This window comes from Dermacentor albipictus, chromosome 6, assembly GCF_038994185.2.
Source record: "Dermacentor albipictus isolate Rhodes 1998 colony chromosome 6, USDA_Dalb.pri_finalv2, whole genome shotgun sequence".
Lineage (NCBI taxonomy): Eukaryota > Metazoa > Arthropoda > Arachnida > Ixodida > Ixodidae > Dermacentor > Dermacentor albipictus.
The window spans coordinates 15,394,948-15,410,028 of NC_091826.1; the positions used below are offsets into that span (position 1 = coordinate 15,394,948).

The 15,081-nt window shown below is 42.6% G+C and overlaps 1 protein-coding gene across 3 annotated transcripts in view; it reads left to right on the plus strand.

Moving 5' to 3' along the window:
• DCP1 (decapping protein 1) overlaps positions 1 to 15,081 on the plus strand; it is a 29,432-nt gene that overhangs the window by 701 nt on the left and 13,650 nt on the right. For 2 of the 3 annotated variants that reach the window (XM_070539977.1, XM_070539979.1), the window contains exons 2-9: positions 3,788 to 3,828; positions 5,973 to 6,097; positions 6,473 to 6,539; positions 6,615 to 6,783; positions 10,205 to 10,592; positions 11,274 to 11,536; positions 12,037 to 12,151; positions 14,821 to 14,918. In XM_070539977.1, coding sequence (XP_070396078.1) covers positions 3,788 to 3,828; positions 5,973 to 6,097; positions 6,473 to 6,539; positions 6,615 to 6,783; positions 10,205 to 10,592; positions 11,274 to 11,536; positions 12,037 to 12,151; positions 14,821 to 14,918 — 1,266 coding nt within the window. Of the gene's footprint in view, positions 1 to 19; positions 338 to 3,787; positions 3,829 to 5,972; positions 6,098 to 6,472; positions 6,540 to 6,614; positions 6,784 to 10,204; positions 10,593 to 11,273; positions 11,537 to 12,036; positions 12,152 to 14,820; positions 14,919 to 15,081 lie in introns of those variants that run through there. The other variant, XM_070539978.1, reaches the window with a different exon arrangement.

A 15,081-nucleotide genomic window follows, 5' to 3' on the forward strand; every position in this document is an offset into this window, starting at 1 on the left:
CTTGCACAGAACGGCTGTTTGGTTCCGTTACTCGGGGCTGCTCGGGGATGGACCTCTGCAGAATAGGCATAACGCAATCTCGGTCTTGTGGCCTGCAATAGCAGAATCGCGTAGCATTTGGTTTTGGGTCATAGTTAATAGGTTGCAGCGACCTAACTGCCGACGTTTAGCAGACTTCAGAAATTTGCGGTTCTCATTGTGCAAGGGCGATGTTGAGAAGGTTATAGAAGACGCGAAAAGAGCGCAATCGGTGTCGATTTGTTTTCAACCCAGAGGTCGCGACGCTTTCGGAGTTTCGTGAAAAGTGCCGAACTTGAAACTTGTTGCCGTATGCGAGGTGAGGTTCCGAAATGATCGCACGGGCTATCGTCGCATATGTGCGCGCTGTGTTGTCGAAGGGATTGTTTTGGTTACAATATTGCAGTTTGTGTCTTGAAAAGCCTATCATGTTGTGCTGGTGAACGACTCGCGTATTCTTTGCTGTGTGGGCTAGTGCACTGTGAACAACTGCGTTTTGTGTTCAAGAGCAAGACTTCGCTGCACCGTATATCATGCCGCGTAATGACTCGGTTTGCTTTCGCGAAACATTCGATAAGAGAGGCACAAGACGATAGTGTCCTCGGCCTTTTCGAAGCTTTAAACGATGAAGTGCTCCTAGCTTATTTTGCTGACGTCCTCCCTCTAGGCATTGTCTTTGTGGCACGTTAAAAAAAAAAAAACGTGAGTTGTATTAGATTAATTATTATTGCTTGAATTTTCTGTCTCCTTCGTCAAAAAGCATTTGTCAACACTTGAAAAGTATGAGGCTACGAATACTAGAAAACTCAACAATGTGGTTTTGCAATATCTATAGGTCATTGAGCATGCTGACTGCATCCATCAAAACGAGTGCATTGTTGCATTATTGCGCAGAAGCTTACGTATTGTCGAACATGCCAAGGATGTGGTCCACTAGTACTGTGGCTTTAACATTGGCATAGGTACAAAAGCAAGCCACTTAATTGTCTTCAGCACATAAAGCTGTTAGAGTGTAGTTTAAAATCATCTGCTTCACAACACAAAACACACTGACTGTCTGGTTGGTTTAGTATTGCCGGCTGTGCACACTCTGACTCCTTAGCAAAAATCATGCTGCTTTGTTTTTCTCACTGTCCTCTGATAGTTCTGCATGTTGTCATTTCTCCAAAGGTGTCACTCCTCACCTGCTAGAGAATATTGTGCTTGCAATGGCTGCAACATTTAAAGCCTGTGACATGCTCATTTTACTTCTAGGAGGCTGGCTGCCTTGTAGCTAAATGATAGTTTCAGATATCTGTCACATTCGCATGTTTTTGTGCTAGATCAAACATGCTGCAAAAGTGTAATTGGAAAAAGTGTAGCACTTAAGGTACATTCAGTTCACTTGCACTTTCTGAATTAGTTTAGGAGGTGCTGCTGTTTGTTTCACCAGTTCAACATGGCAGCATCTACATGTTTGTTTTACCCATTGCAGGCTTTATGCAGGATGAGTTAACAGCATTCCCTCCACTCATCAGAGAGATAGCGCTGGGCTCGTGCTGTGTGTGTCTTACTGATTCTGCATGAGTAAGAACTGGCACCAAGTTGGCGAGAGCTAGGCCGCTATCTTGTACACGTTCAAAAAGCCGACGTTCAATTTCGCCTCACGCGATTGGACTAGATTGACCTAGGTCGCGATATCGGTGCAGCCTGGACAAACGCACGAGGCGAAATCGAACGTCGGCTTTTCGAACGTGCACAAGATAGCGGCCCTAGTTTACTAAGCAGAGGACAATTGAATGCACCTTTATTCAATGGGGCATATTTTGTATGCTGTTATACTTAGTACAAAAAGTAATATCATTTCACCCTTTTGTGGATTGTGTCTTGAGGCTACTTTTGATTAGGTACACATAAAAGAAAAGTAGCACGGCATAACTTGTCATTTGGCTTATTTTGGAAAGATTTGGAGCCACCCATGCACTTATGCAGTGAGAGGCACAACTGGACCTTCCTGCCGTAAACTAAGCCATAGCATAAGACTATACCCAGTCATAACCTAAGTATTCAGTATAAGCTCCACTTGCAAAACCATACTGCGCATACTCTCTGTGCAACAAGAAATAGTTTCCAAGAAAGGCCAATATTGAATGAAAGCTTGCCTGTGCTGTTATGTTGAAGTCGGCGAACGCTGTTGCCTGAACGTAAAATACAGAGTAATCAGCGATGTGTTTGCAACTGGATTTTTAGATTGTCGATGACTATAGTCTTATACTGGTATCACATGGCAACTTTCATTTTGATTGAGCCCGATCTGGATGGAATCTTGACTGCAACTGGTTCCCTACTGTAGCTTGCACAAAGGAGCCAATTGCGACTGAGAAATTTGATCCCGATCAGGCTTGATCACGACCAAAAGTACACTTTGCTATACCTGTATTAAACATAAGCTTAAAAGCTCATGTTTTACACGTGCTACTAATTATTAGAATTGATTAAGGCTTGCATCGGGGCTAGTTGGAATAACATAACTTATACCTATCAAGCCGTTATGCAAAGTTGAAACACAGGGATGAGAACAGTGCAGACGAAGCGCTCTATAAGTACAAGCAATTATTAGAATCCACTGCCAAAAACTTCCCTCTTGTTGCTTGTGCTTTTTTTTTTTATGATTAGACTCTAGAACACCGTCTGATTCGCACACTTTTGCCTTTTTGTTTAATTGAATTTATGTGGGCTAATACCTAAAAGTCAAGAGTGCTGGAATGCTTAATAGAGCGCTTAATGTAAGCCATCCTTAAAAAGCTATGAACAGGAACAAAATGAACAGAATCTTATTCTTGCGTGTGACCCTAGTCGTAGGTCATTTATATGATTGCATGTCATGGACAACCCTCATGCTGGGTTTTCATTCATCATCTCAGTCTCTCCAAGCTCTCTGGTCATCTAGTAGAAAAATGTGTATGTAAATAAGGTTGATAAGAGGAATCCAAGAACATAAACAGACAGCCCTGTCAAAACAGACCAGAATAGGCATTGTGGCTTGGCTGAACATCGCTCACAGCCTGTGTAATGTAGCATTTAAAAAACATGTTAAAGGAGTACTCTATCATTCGCTGCATTAAATCTGAACTTTGTCCAGTGCATTTGCATACATGTTTTTGGAGACGAAAAAACATTCAGAAGTGGTTGAAAACTGGTAATCATTATTGATTAAAAACTCCTTTTGCATTATGTGATGGTGTTAATTGCCTTTAGATATCCTTTCTAGAGAGGGCATCTTTCTAAATGACCCTGTCACCTGTAAATTTGTCAATTAAGGAAGCCAGTGGACTTCGTTCTCATGCTGCATGCATACCACATTCTTTGTTCATCTTTCTTATTAATTGCAGCAGAAACATTTGTCTTTCTTTTTATTTATTTATTTTTTATTTTATTTTATTTACACAGAAGAATCTTGCACCATTTATAGAAAGCTCATGCATACACTTTTCCACTATTACATTAGGCATCAGAACCAATACTTTTCAGACTGCTACAAGCAATTGCAGAAGACGCATACTTCAACTTTTTCAGCACTTTCAAACAGGTGTTCACACGCTCTCACAACAGTCCACTGCAAGTATGTTTGCACCCAGAAAGCTCACATTGCAGAAATCTATAATTCACGAAACCAACTAGCCTTCCCTTCAGTGTTCATAGTTTTGTGTTGCACTGTTGCTTCTGTAGTTCTTTTAAGAGTCAGCTTGTATTGCTTTACTTCGTTAATGTTCCTTTCATTCATGTGCAGGAAAAAACAGAAATTGAAGGAGCTTTATTCGTCTTTGCATGGTGAGCACCATTTGATTTTTTTTATTTTTTTCATTGTTCTGTAATCGAGCGCACAGAGTTCCATTAATTTTCCATGAGCACTACTCTGTGCTTCTTCCTGCAAAAGGCAGTTGTATTCAATTTTTTTTTTCAATATCGCATTACACACTGTTCAATGAGGTTATTGAACATGGCACACAAGTGCATCTGTTGTGTTCATATCTCTCTTGTCCTAACATCTGGGCCAGTATAACATAAAATTCTAAATTGGCCTTTAGCCCTCTGTAATAGGTCAGAATGGTTTGATTCCAGCCCATATAAGCTGGTGCCATGCCCTAATGGGCTGAGCCTGAACTATTTTTTCCCATCAGGGAAGGCTAATGGCCGATTTGAAATAAATACAGATTGGAATAGTTTTATGGTAAACTGGCCCTGCACTATAAAAGCAACTTGCCCAACTTATAACTCATGCATACAACAGATATTATCTATTTCTCTTAGTAGCAGTCACATTTGGTAAACCTCTTACTTAGAGCAAGATTAAATAAAAGTTGCCACTCAATCATGGGCAGCCTATAGCTGCCATGTTTGGTGGCATGTCTAAAGTTGATGTTTTGATGCCGGTGCTCACACCAGGGCTCAGCTAAAGAATAGACTGCATGATTGCTTTTGGAGGGTTCACACCTCAGGCCTAGCATGAAGGATGGCCCACTCTTCAAAGTGGCTGGCTGGCAGGTTGCAGAGAAGATACACCTTAGTGCGCAATATGGTATACTTTAAAGGAACCAACTATTTGGTGTTCAATCATGGAAAGCCTCAAGAATTCCTAGCATTGTTTTTTTTTTTTCTGAGTTAATGAAAGATCAGTGTGGACACCTTTTTGCCTAATTTCAGTAGTAATTGATAATTAGGTGTTTCCATTAACATTGGACCAACAGTCGCATTCAGAGCCTGCCTCTTAATGGCTTGTGTCTTAAAATTTCAAAATGATCCTTAGAAACACTGTGGCACGAAGCTGGTAGCTTTACAGTGTTGCTTGCTAGACAACGAATGAAAGCATTGCTCCAAAACCAAACAGCAATGCACTCAAGTTTCTAGACACTATATCATATACACCCTTTTCCTTCTCCTTACCAGCCAACTTCCCCCTCTTTCCCACTTTCTTATTCTGTCAAATATTCTGTCACATTACCTCAAAGGGGCATTGGAACACTCTTGTGAGCCTTTTTTCATTGTTTCAATGCTTGGTTATTTTCTGTATAAAATAGTAGCAATGCTGAAGAGCCATATTGTGTAACAGTTTCCTTTTTCATTCTTCTTGTCCATATTATCAAAGTGGCTGATCCCAGCAATAAGAGCAGCAAGACAATGACTGAGCAAATTATGAAAAGCAAATAGGATGGGAAATAAAGCCCATTGTCACGACATGTGCCTCCAGGTGTCTTGTGCCAGAAGCTCCAGGAAGGCATCTCTCTTAAATTCATTAGACTGTAAAATGAACTTCAACATGCTATGTTTACTGTTAAACTGTGCTTCTGCAAACCTTTCAAAGTTTAATCTGTGATAAAAGTAATCAGTGTTTATATTGTGGTATGGTAAGAATTAATACTGCTAAGCAATTATTTCCTTTGTTGCATGGCAGCGACAGCATTTAACAGCATAAGCGCAAGGAGCTTGAAACAAGCCAGTGTCAGTGGGGCTTGAAAAAAGTTGAAGGTAGCAGTAAGAGTCATTTTTACAACCAGCTGTTTGGTTAACGTTGCTGAAAATAGCAAACTACCATGTATAGCCTTTGGATGTTCCTGATCATGTGGCGGCTGTTGCGATTGTGGTGTCGGGCACTACGGAAACTGCAACCTACAGCATTTCAACTTCGCAGTCCAATTTTGTTCAGAAACATAAATGCTGCAACAGCAACATTCTGTGGCAAAATAGTCAGGGAACCTTGCATCATATGGCAGTATTGCTTCTCTAAAAAGCGGCGCACCTATGCAAGTGTCGGCACACAGCGCTACCTTGAACAAACAATATTCTCACGCTTGCACAAGAAAAATGGTTAGATCTCCAGGCTCCACTGACAGCACGGACTTTGGCATGTCATTCTTGAGAGAACTCCTCTAGCACATGACCCCAGCATGCTTAATTTTTCTTTTCCTTGTAAACAGGTCAAAGACCCCCAGCCATGGCTTCATTGTTATGAACCGTCTGAGCACGACCAATCGTCTGGAACTGATCACTGAAGAGGTTGAGTTCCAAACTCAGTCGCCGTTCCTTCTGTATAAAAGTGGCTGTAAGTTGCATGGTCTTCTTTTTCTTTTGTTCTCAGCACCTTTGAGTTACACTTTAGAGGGCATGATTTTGAAGTGTGTCGTGATAGGGGCATTCAAAACCTGCACCTCTGTTTCTTGGCATTTCATTTGCCATGGCCCTTCGCATACTCCATCTTTCACTTTGCACCTTGGAATATTAGTATAGAGCAACCAAGACGAGGACACGAGAAGAGTACACGTACACACAGATGGGACACTTGTTAGCGTCCTGCGTGTTATTACGCTCTTCTTACTTCCTTGTCTTGTTCACGCTACCCTAGCATTCCAAGATGGAATACTGGAGAGCACTCTTTGCAACCCTTGTTGATTTCACTCCGCACATTTTCACTGTGCAGCTGGAATCAACTGCATCTGGTTCTACAACACGAACGAGTGTGAAAGGGTTGGAAAGCTTTGTCAGAGGTAAGTGGCCACTGTGGGAGATAAACAACGCAATCTCACTGTGCCCTTTATGCCTGCTTGCATGACCATGTCCAGCCTAGCAAAGGCCAGCAAGATGTCGTCCAAGTCAAAGAACCGCCAGCGCTGTGCCTCCGAGAGTGACAGCCTGCACCATCTTCAACTGGCCACTCCAGCTGTTTCACAGGATGGTGCCCCTAAGGACATTGTGGCCCTCCTGTCTAAGGCAAAGGACCAGTACAACATGGTGGGTGCTGAAAGACAACTTCTGCACAGGGCAGTGTACAGCTAGATTATCTTGGAGATCCTCTTGGCGAGTATTAGTAGGTGGTGGTTTATGCAAAAACCAATAAAGTGGAGGGATCTGCGCAACGTTCACAATGCCATACATTGTAGACAGCAAAGAGCTGTCTTTCACTTCGCTGTAAATTTATATTGACCTTGTGCACTGTAATTCAGTGAGGGGTGAAGGCTGCTGCTGCACTCTTTTAGCTTTAGTAAAGAAGACAAGGTCCTTATGGGAGCCGTAATTTCAGTTAAGAAAGAGATGAAGGCTTTCAAGACATGAACAAAATAGTTGAACAAAAATTTTATAAAAAGGCGGAGCATAGCAGGAACTGTGGAAATGAGGGAAATGGGAATTTGTGATATTTCCACATGTATCAGATCTGCTTCTATACCTGTCACCTGATTTTGTCGCACTGTCATTTTTATAATGTTTTACTCACTACATATGCATTGTGTCAGAATTCTCTTGTTCCGGTATTTCTCTGGCCACTTGTAGCAAGACAAGCATTGAAAGCATTTTCCATGTCATAGCTGTTCTTGAGAAAATTCACACAGTTTTCTATTAAACAAGCTGTAAGTAAATCTTTGTCCACCTTCTTCGTTATCTTAACTCTTCTATGTTCCCTGGTAGAAGGATGTATATGTGCTACTGAGGTGCATCCAGTGCTACAGAGCTGTGTGGACCTGTTTTGGTAACTGTAGTGTGATTAAGGGTAGGGTGGCAGGATGTCTTGCCTGTTAGACAGCATGTAAGACTGCGTTCGCGTAGCTCTTGCATGCCATTTTTAACTTGGGAGCCGGAAGAATTGGGAATCCAAGTTTTCACCAGTGCTTGGCTGCTAAGCTCCAAAGCCCAAGCCAAACTTATCTTACCAGTTCCTATCAGTATTGCTGAAGTAAGTCCAACTCACCCACGCACCCACACTTTTTTTGCTTTGCTAGCCATAAAGAAACTGTGCTTCTCAGCTCATTTCAGCCTGTACGATTCAGTTTGTGTTTCCACACATAATTATTTGGTGATTTACATTCCTTTCACTACCATGCATCCAGTTGCATTTAAAATTTAACAGCACAATAAGGTGGAGCCTGCAGTTTGGAGCAAGTTTTCTTAATGATTTTGTATCGGTGTGAGAAGGGTAAATGATGCATGTAGCATGTTTTGCAAATTGTGGAATAAAAAAAATAAGGGGCTTCAAGTGCTTGTTTTGAGGAATATAGCTTACAGAGAACCATAGTCTTATTATTAAATGTTAATTAGGGTTTTGCAACAAGAAGTCCTCTGAGCTAGCCCTTCTCTATGAAAAAGAATACATTACCAGCAGTTTTGAAGACTAGAAAATGGTACTGGGTGTTTTTGTTGGCCTCTCCAAACTTTTTCACTGTTTAATAAAGTCACGCCTTACTGATAAAAAAATCTTGAATTAAATGGCACAGGAGAACTACTTTTGCAGCTATTCAAATCTTATATCTCAAATCACAAACAGTTCGTCAGCATCTATGGCTCTGATCTTAATTTTTGAACAGTCAGATGTGGTGTGCCTCAAAGAAGCTTACTAGGTGCAACATTATTCAATGTTTACATTAGCGATATAATAAACATAGGCAACAATGCTGCATTTTTCATATACGCAGGCGGCGCTACTTTCTTTTTTTTCAAGAGGACTTACTGTGAAAGACTCATAGAAGAAAACGCAGTACAACCCTTAACAATTTTGCATATGGATGCAGCTAAATAGGCTTTCAATAAATGCTAACAAAAGTAAAGCAGTTATCTTCCATCCAAAAAGCAAATTTGTACATCTCATAAAAAACCTTGAAAATCTATTTTAATAAAGTTGAAATTCATTGAAGTTCATTGGTGTCATATTTCACGAAATGATGCTATGGAGTTATCACGTCAGCTCTTTTCTGCCAAAAGTAACACGAGTTGTTTGCCTATTAAATTGCTATGGAACTATACTTCCTTTTGAGATAAAAAAGTTAATACAGTAGACTTCTCTTTATTCAACCCTGGTTATTGCGATTTTTCGTTTAATTCACTCTCAACCGAAGGTCCCGGCCAGCACTTCTTCATTTCCATCGCCCCAAGGTTTCATTACTATTTGGTCCTAAAATTGGCCTTCGCCGGATAATTTGAAGTTGACCAGTGAGCACGCACATGCCTGACTCCTATAGCGACCCCTTTAATGGCATCATCTGTCTTGCAGAGCTTAGGGGACAATGAATGTGTTGAGCACATGTAGTTTGCAGATGAAAACTCCTATTTTTGGCCTCCCATAAGATTTTCAAGCAATAATGGTAGCTCACAATGTCTGATTACAGTATTTACCTGATTCTAATGGGCATCTTTCATCCTTTCTTCTTCTTTTTTATTTATTATTTATTTATTTATTTTTTCATTCAAATTTTCTTGAGAATCGCATTTGTGGCATTCATATGCTTTGCTGTGTAACACGGCTATATTGCGATGAAGCTGGCCTTTAAGAAATGGTGGGACGAAGCTGAATAGGAAATTGATTGCGATTGTGCAGGGCATAAAAGACACTTGCTCTCTTTTCTTGATAGGAAATTTGGTGTGTGTTAGATTTCTATTTTTTTAGGAGCTTGGCCAAGATGCCAAACTAATGCCAAGATGAGCTTTAGGAGCTCATCTTGGCATTAGTTTTATGCTTGGTACCCATAAAAAAGATGGCGTGCATTTGATTTGGGTGTGTGTTAGAATCTGGCAAATATTAGCAAATGGGTCAGCAGTGTGTTTGATTTTTTTCTGCATCTTGTTAAATTCGACCCGCTGGATAATTCGATGAATTTTGTTGGTCACATCGGGGTCAAATTAACAGAAACAGGCCATGCATAATTCCCTATTTTGCTCGCATGGTTACTATTCTCAACTTGCTTGGGGTACGACCTCTCAAAGCAACCTGGAGAAAATGTACACCTCGCAAAAGAAAAGCTTTTAGGTCATTGTTTCAGCTTATATCACGCTTCAAAAGAAGAGCAGAGGTCTAATATGCCCATTAGAAAGCACTACACAATGGAACTCTGGCTTCCGTAACTAGCAACCACATTGTTTATAACACTCGACGTGCTTTCTCATGGCTCATCCAAGCACAATGCACAAGCTTTGGCAAGCAGTTATTCTCAGATTTGCTGCCCAACCTATCAAATCATCTGGAACAGGATAACCCCGTTACCATTGTTATTATGCACACTTGCCCTGTTGTCAATGTATCCGTGGTTGCCATGGGCTAGTCAAGCTCTTGCAGCTTTTACCCTTGTGCCGCCGTATTCTTGCGGTGAAATCAATCGGATCAAGTCAGAGGGTCAGTGTGATGTTCCTGCTCATGCATCGCTGGCATGAATCTTATTGTTCTTTGCAGAAGAAAGCCGAGGCCTCCTCCAATGGCCAAAAGCAGCACCGAAATGGGACTCGGGGCCGAGGAAGCCGAACCTTTGTCTCATCAGCAATGGTGAACAGTGCACATTCAGAGGTGACCAGCAACGGCCACCACGCCAGTGTGCCATCCCCTCCAAATGTGCTGCACAAGCCTACACCGCTGAGGACAATCACTAATGGCATCGTTGCCACAGCAACTGCTGAGGCACCATCAACACCCCTCAGCGTGGAGTCTCTGTTTGCTGCTGTTGGTCAGAAGAAGCCGGAGGTGTCGAGTGGGAGTGAAGATGCAAAGGAAGCCCTGCTAAGAGCATTGCTTTCCAATCCCGACAATCGGCTGGAGCATGTGGAGCGGATTCAGCGCAAGGAAGGTGAGCGATTGCGTTAATTTGCTAACTCTGATGCTAAGAATAACTTTATGGGCAATTTCTAACCAGATTTAATAAATATAAATGGTGGAGAAATGGGAGACAGCACAATGTGAACAACTATAGTTGTGAATTACAGTTAAAGAGCCTTTATTTTAGTTTGAGAATATAAAGGAAAATAAAGACCAACAATGAGATGGCTAACTAGTAGAGCACACAAACTAGGAGATTATGAACAACTAAGAGAAGTGCTTTCTATATCAGAAAGAGATGCACAAGCTTGTTAGCAGTTTCCCCAGTAGCAGTTCTCCTAGTTGTTAGCATTTAAGGATACTGAGATGCCCGCCGTCTTAGTGCTCAATACAGCGCTTCCCATGGGACTGTCAGTGTCAGGAATGAGGACTCTTCCCCCCCCCTTCGCCCCTGTCACTACTTCTTTTCACCCAATATTTGTCCTGTTTTCATGCTGCCTAATTGATCACAAACCAGCAACATAACTTTCCTCTTACACTACATCTTTTTTTTTTTTCATCTTAAGTTTGTTTTTTCTTCTTTTGTCACTGTCTGCATTCATCCAATCCATCTTTTCAAAGCAAACAGAAGTGAGGGAGGATGTATTAGGTAGAGGAGGGACATTAAACGGCCAAGTGTTACAAGGAAACTGGGCACTGCTTTTTCCCACAGCTGATGCAAGTGGTGATGTGTCGTGTGAGCAGCCACGCCTACGCGCGGCCTCCTGCCAGGCCAACATCTCGGCTTGGGAGGTGAGCGACGACCTGCGACAGAAGCTCAACCTGTGCTCTTCCTCATCCTCTGCCGAGAACAGTGTGCTGCCTCCGGTGGTAACGCCAGCCATGTTAGAGGTGGGCCTTGGCAGTGCCGAGCGCCACTCCTCGCCAACGACTGTTGCACTCAGGGACCCGCTTCCTGGCAGAGAGCCATGCAAGGTGAGGACAGTTTCCTTGCATTTCAGAAACACCTCTAAACCAGACTCAAAAAGAGCAGGCTTTGGGTGGTTTTCTGTCCCACTGGTAAAGCGGCCTTTGCTTTGGAAATGCCAGCTAAACTTCTGCACTCTATTTTCCTGTTTGGTCTTACTCTGCAGCAGCCTTAGTTGGTACAAATATATTTCACTTTTGGTTCTGCTTCCATTGTTGGGTGCATTGCAGCTTTCAGTCCTAGCACCAATCGCAATGCTGTGTATGTCTAAAATTAACTAAATAAAGTAACCCAGTCACTGATCAAGGATTGGAAAAAGTGTGTGGCAGCTCAGTGTCTATGCAAACATCTCTTTATGCGCAGTTTCTCCCTTTTTTTTACTCGGGACTATCTCATGACACTGGATGCATCATACCTACAGTTACTATCACTTCTTTATCGGTTCTTTACAACTTTTGAGCATTTGGGGATAAGGGCAATGAAGATACGTTTTGGGTCACTTGTGCAGGCTCCAGCTGCGTCGGATCTGCCTCTGCTCTCACCCATGGCTTTCACGAAACCAGTTGGCCAACCTGCTGCAATGCCTTTCCCCTCATTTGGCTCTGCATTGTTTGGGACTCCTGGTAAGCACATCGTCTCTCTGGGTGCTATAGCATTTTTCAGGTTTTTGAGGTACAGGGAAACAAGGTAGAAGAGCACAAAGATGGGACAGCGCACAATGCTATCTACCAATTTGTTCCTGCACAAGACATTTTTAAAACAAAGCTGTTATTGCACACAGCCCACTCCTAAACCTCAGCCCCAAATGCCAAAAAAGAACCAAAGAACTAACCATTGAAGCTTGGACAATGAATCTTTGAGAGGATCTTGGGCACACCAACAGTGATGCGTAAGCAAAGTTGGACAGGCGTGGGACAATTGTGTACACTGTGGGAAATTGCCAAAGTTTTGTTAATCGCTCCCTAGAGCCCTATGGGGTATTCAACAGGGGGCCATTTAGAGAACTATAGGGCCTACCAAAATTAAACTTGGTAGGAATACAGTGTGTCTTGGAGGAACCTACTGGAGAAAGGTCAAAATCATTTGTGCTTTGGGAGTGCTGTAGAAAATTATCAATTATGCGCCAGTCGGGGCTCATCAGGTAGGGGACTACCCTGTAAACTCAATTGAGGGCTGCACCCGTGCGAGGGGGCCCGCACCCTAAATTATGAGAAAAAGAATTACAGCCAAGAAGCACTCGCGTCTAGTGTGCTTAGGTCATGCCCGCACATTAGTGAATTTTCGTTCACCTCTGCTAGACAGCGAGGGCTGCGCTTTTATCTCTGGCATTCAGGACACGGCATAGATGGCACAGAAGATGACTTAATCCACGAATGTGCTGGCGAAACGAGTGTAAGCAACAGTGACAGTAAAATTGAATATGAGTAGCCATGTGCATGGCGTGCATGAATAAAAATTTATTATAAAAAAAAACTTTCACTTTTGTGATGGTGGGCAATCACGAAGGATTACGGCAGATTTCATACCTGTAGTCAGAAAAATTGGTGGATCCCGTAAGGGCCACACATTGTCAAAATCGCAAAAGGAAGTGCAGCTTACACAAGTCTATACAGTAAAGTGTTTGCCGTTTGAGATTATAACATCAAGATCAAATTTGGTATACGTTTGGTGAAACTTGGGAGGAAATGCACACTTACATTGGTAAGAAGGGATACATTCGTAGAAACATGCTGGAGATATTCCAGAGGTGTAGGTGCATTGGATGCACAATAGAAAATTTGCAATGTGCCACTGGAGCCTTTAAATGCTCTCTTGAGCAGTCAGTTAAATTTTTTGAATTGTTGGTGTAAGCAAATAGCCAAGTATTTCCACTTGAAACTTTTCACATGTGCAAAGCAGACACCTTATGCTTACAACCTTCTGTTCGACGGTAGCATTCCAAATGCTAATTTGAGAGCATTAATTGTAAGCATCTTTATATTGGACGTTTGAGTAGCTGTCTTGACATGGCATGTAAAGGTGTTGAAGGACTGCCAGTGGTGGCCCAACTGCGCCATTTGCGCCATTTTGCTATAAGTCGACTTGCCTGCTCCAGGCTGCGCCCGCTCAAGTGCCACTTGTGCCAACTGCGCATAAGTGCGGTATTTTCACGTTTTCATGGCAATACGATGTTTTCAGTAGGGAAGCTTATGCAACTATAGTCAACGACAAAGTTTCCGGACACCTGATAATTAGGACGCCTTCACAGCACCACCACAGTACCCCGTAGAGTCAATGTATAAGAACGTCTGAAATTTTGGATGCAAGAACCCTTCACCGTGCGACTTTGTGGACATTTTTCCATGACTGCAGGTTCGAAACGGCATTGATTGAAGCCACCGCTGCCGCCATTTTGATTATCTCGCCGTCTCGAACAGGCGCTCTCGCACGCAGATTCGCTAGCAGCCGTAGCCACTACCGCGGCAACGTTAGGCCTAGCCTTTGACGTTCGCTACCAAAGTTCTTGCTGTTCGGTGAAGTGTTGTTCAGTAAAGCAATTCGCCGCTGTTAGCAATGGCACTGACTCTGCCTTTGTAATCGTTGCCAACGGCTTCGAAGCTCAGAAAACACGACGCATTGCATGATTCCAAAAGTCAGTTCTGTCTCAATACAGCACTGCTATGCGGTGAAGCATACCAAGAGTGGGAAGGGGCAATTGTTGCGCCCGCCGTCTCCTATCAGGGTACGAGCACCGATACGCCAATTAAGTGTACTGGCAGGCATTCAGAGCCATTTCGGACGAGCCCATGGCGATTTGAGCCCTGGGGGACAGTAAAACTCATGCATTCACTTTTTTCTAACTGCCCAATTTTTCGGACATTTTCAAGTCCCCTAGGGAGTCCGAAAAATCGTACGTTGACTGTATTTGCTTGATTTTAACACCCCCCCAAATCAAACACATGCACACTTTCTATGTGTCCAAGGTATAAATTAACGTAGAAATGACTTTAAAGCTCTTAAACAAAGCAAAAATCTAATGTACACTTTATTTTTTTCATTTAGCAAGAAAAGAAATGGCCAATAGTCTAATATGTGTTGCACAATGTGCATGTTATCTCATCACTCGTTTGGCGTCTGCAAAGGAATGCCGGGAACTTTTTGACTGCTCCCCGTATGTCACAGACATTTCAAGTTCCCTTGATCCAGAAGTTTGTATGGCAGTTCCTTGCCAAACAAATTTTTTTTATTAGATGAGTGCTGGGACTGCCCGATAATACGGATTGCTTGATTATGCATGGTTCCTGTTTTGCAGGTGTGTACATGAACGGTGATATGGTGGCCAACAATCGGGAGTCTGTGAGTGCCTTGACCAAGGACCAACTAAAGGATGCACTGGTCCACATGTTGCAGGTGACTACTTGCTAGCCTCTCTCTCTCTCTCTCTCTCTCTCTCTCTCTCTCTCTCTCTCTCTCTCTCTCCCCGCCCTTAAAGAGAGGAGCACTTTAGCACAGGTATAGTGAGTTGTATAAATGGGTCTCTTCAGATTCAGACTATCACATTCAGATGCACTTT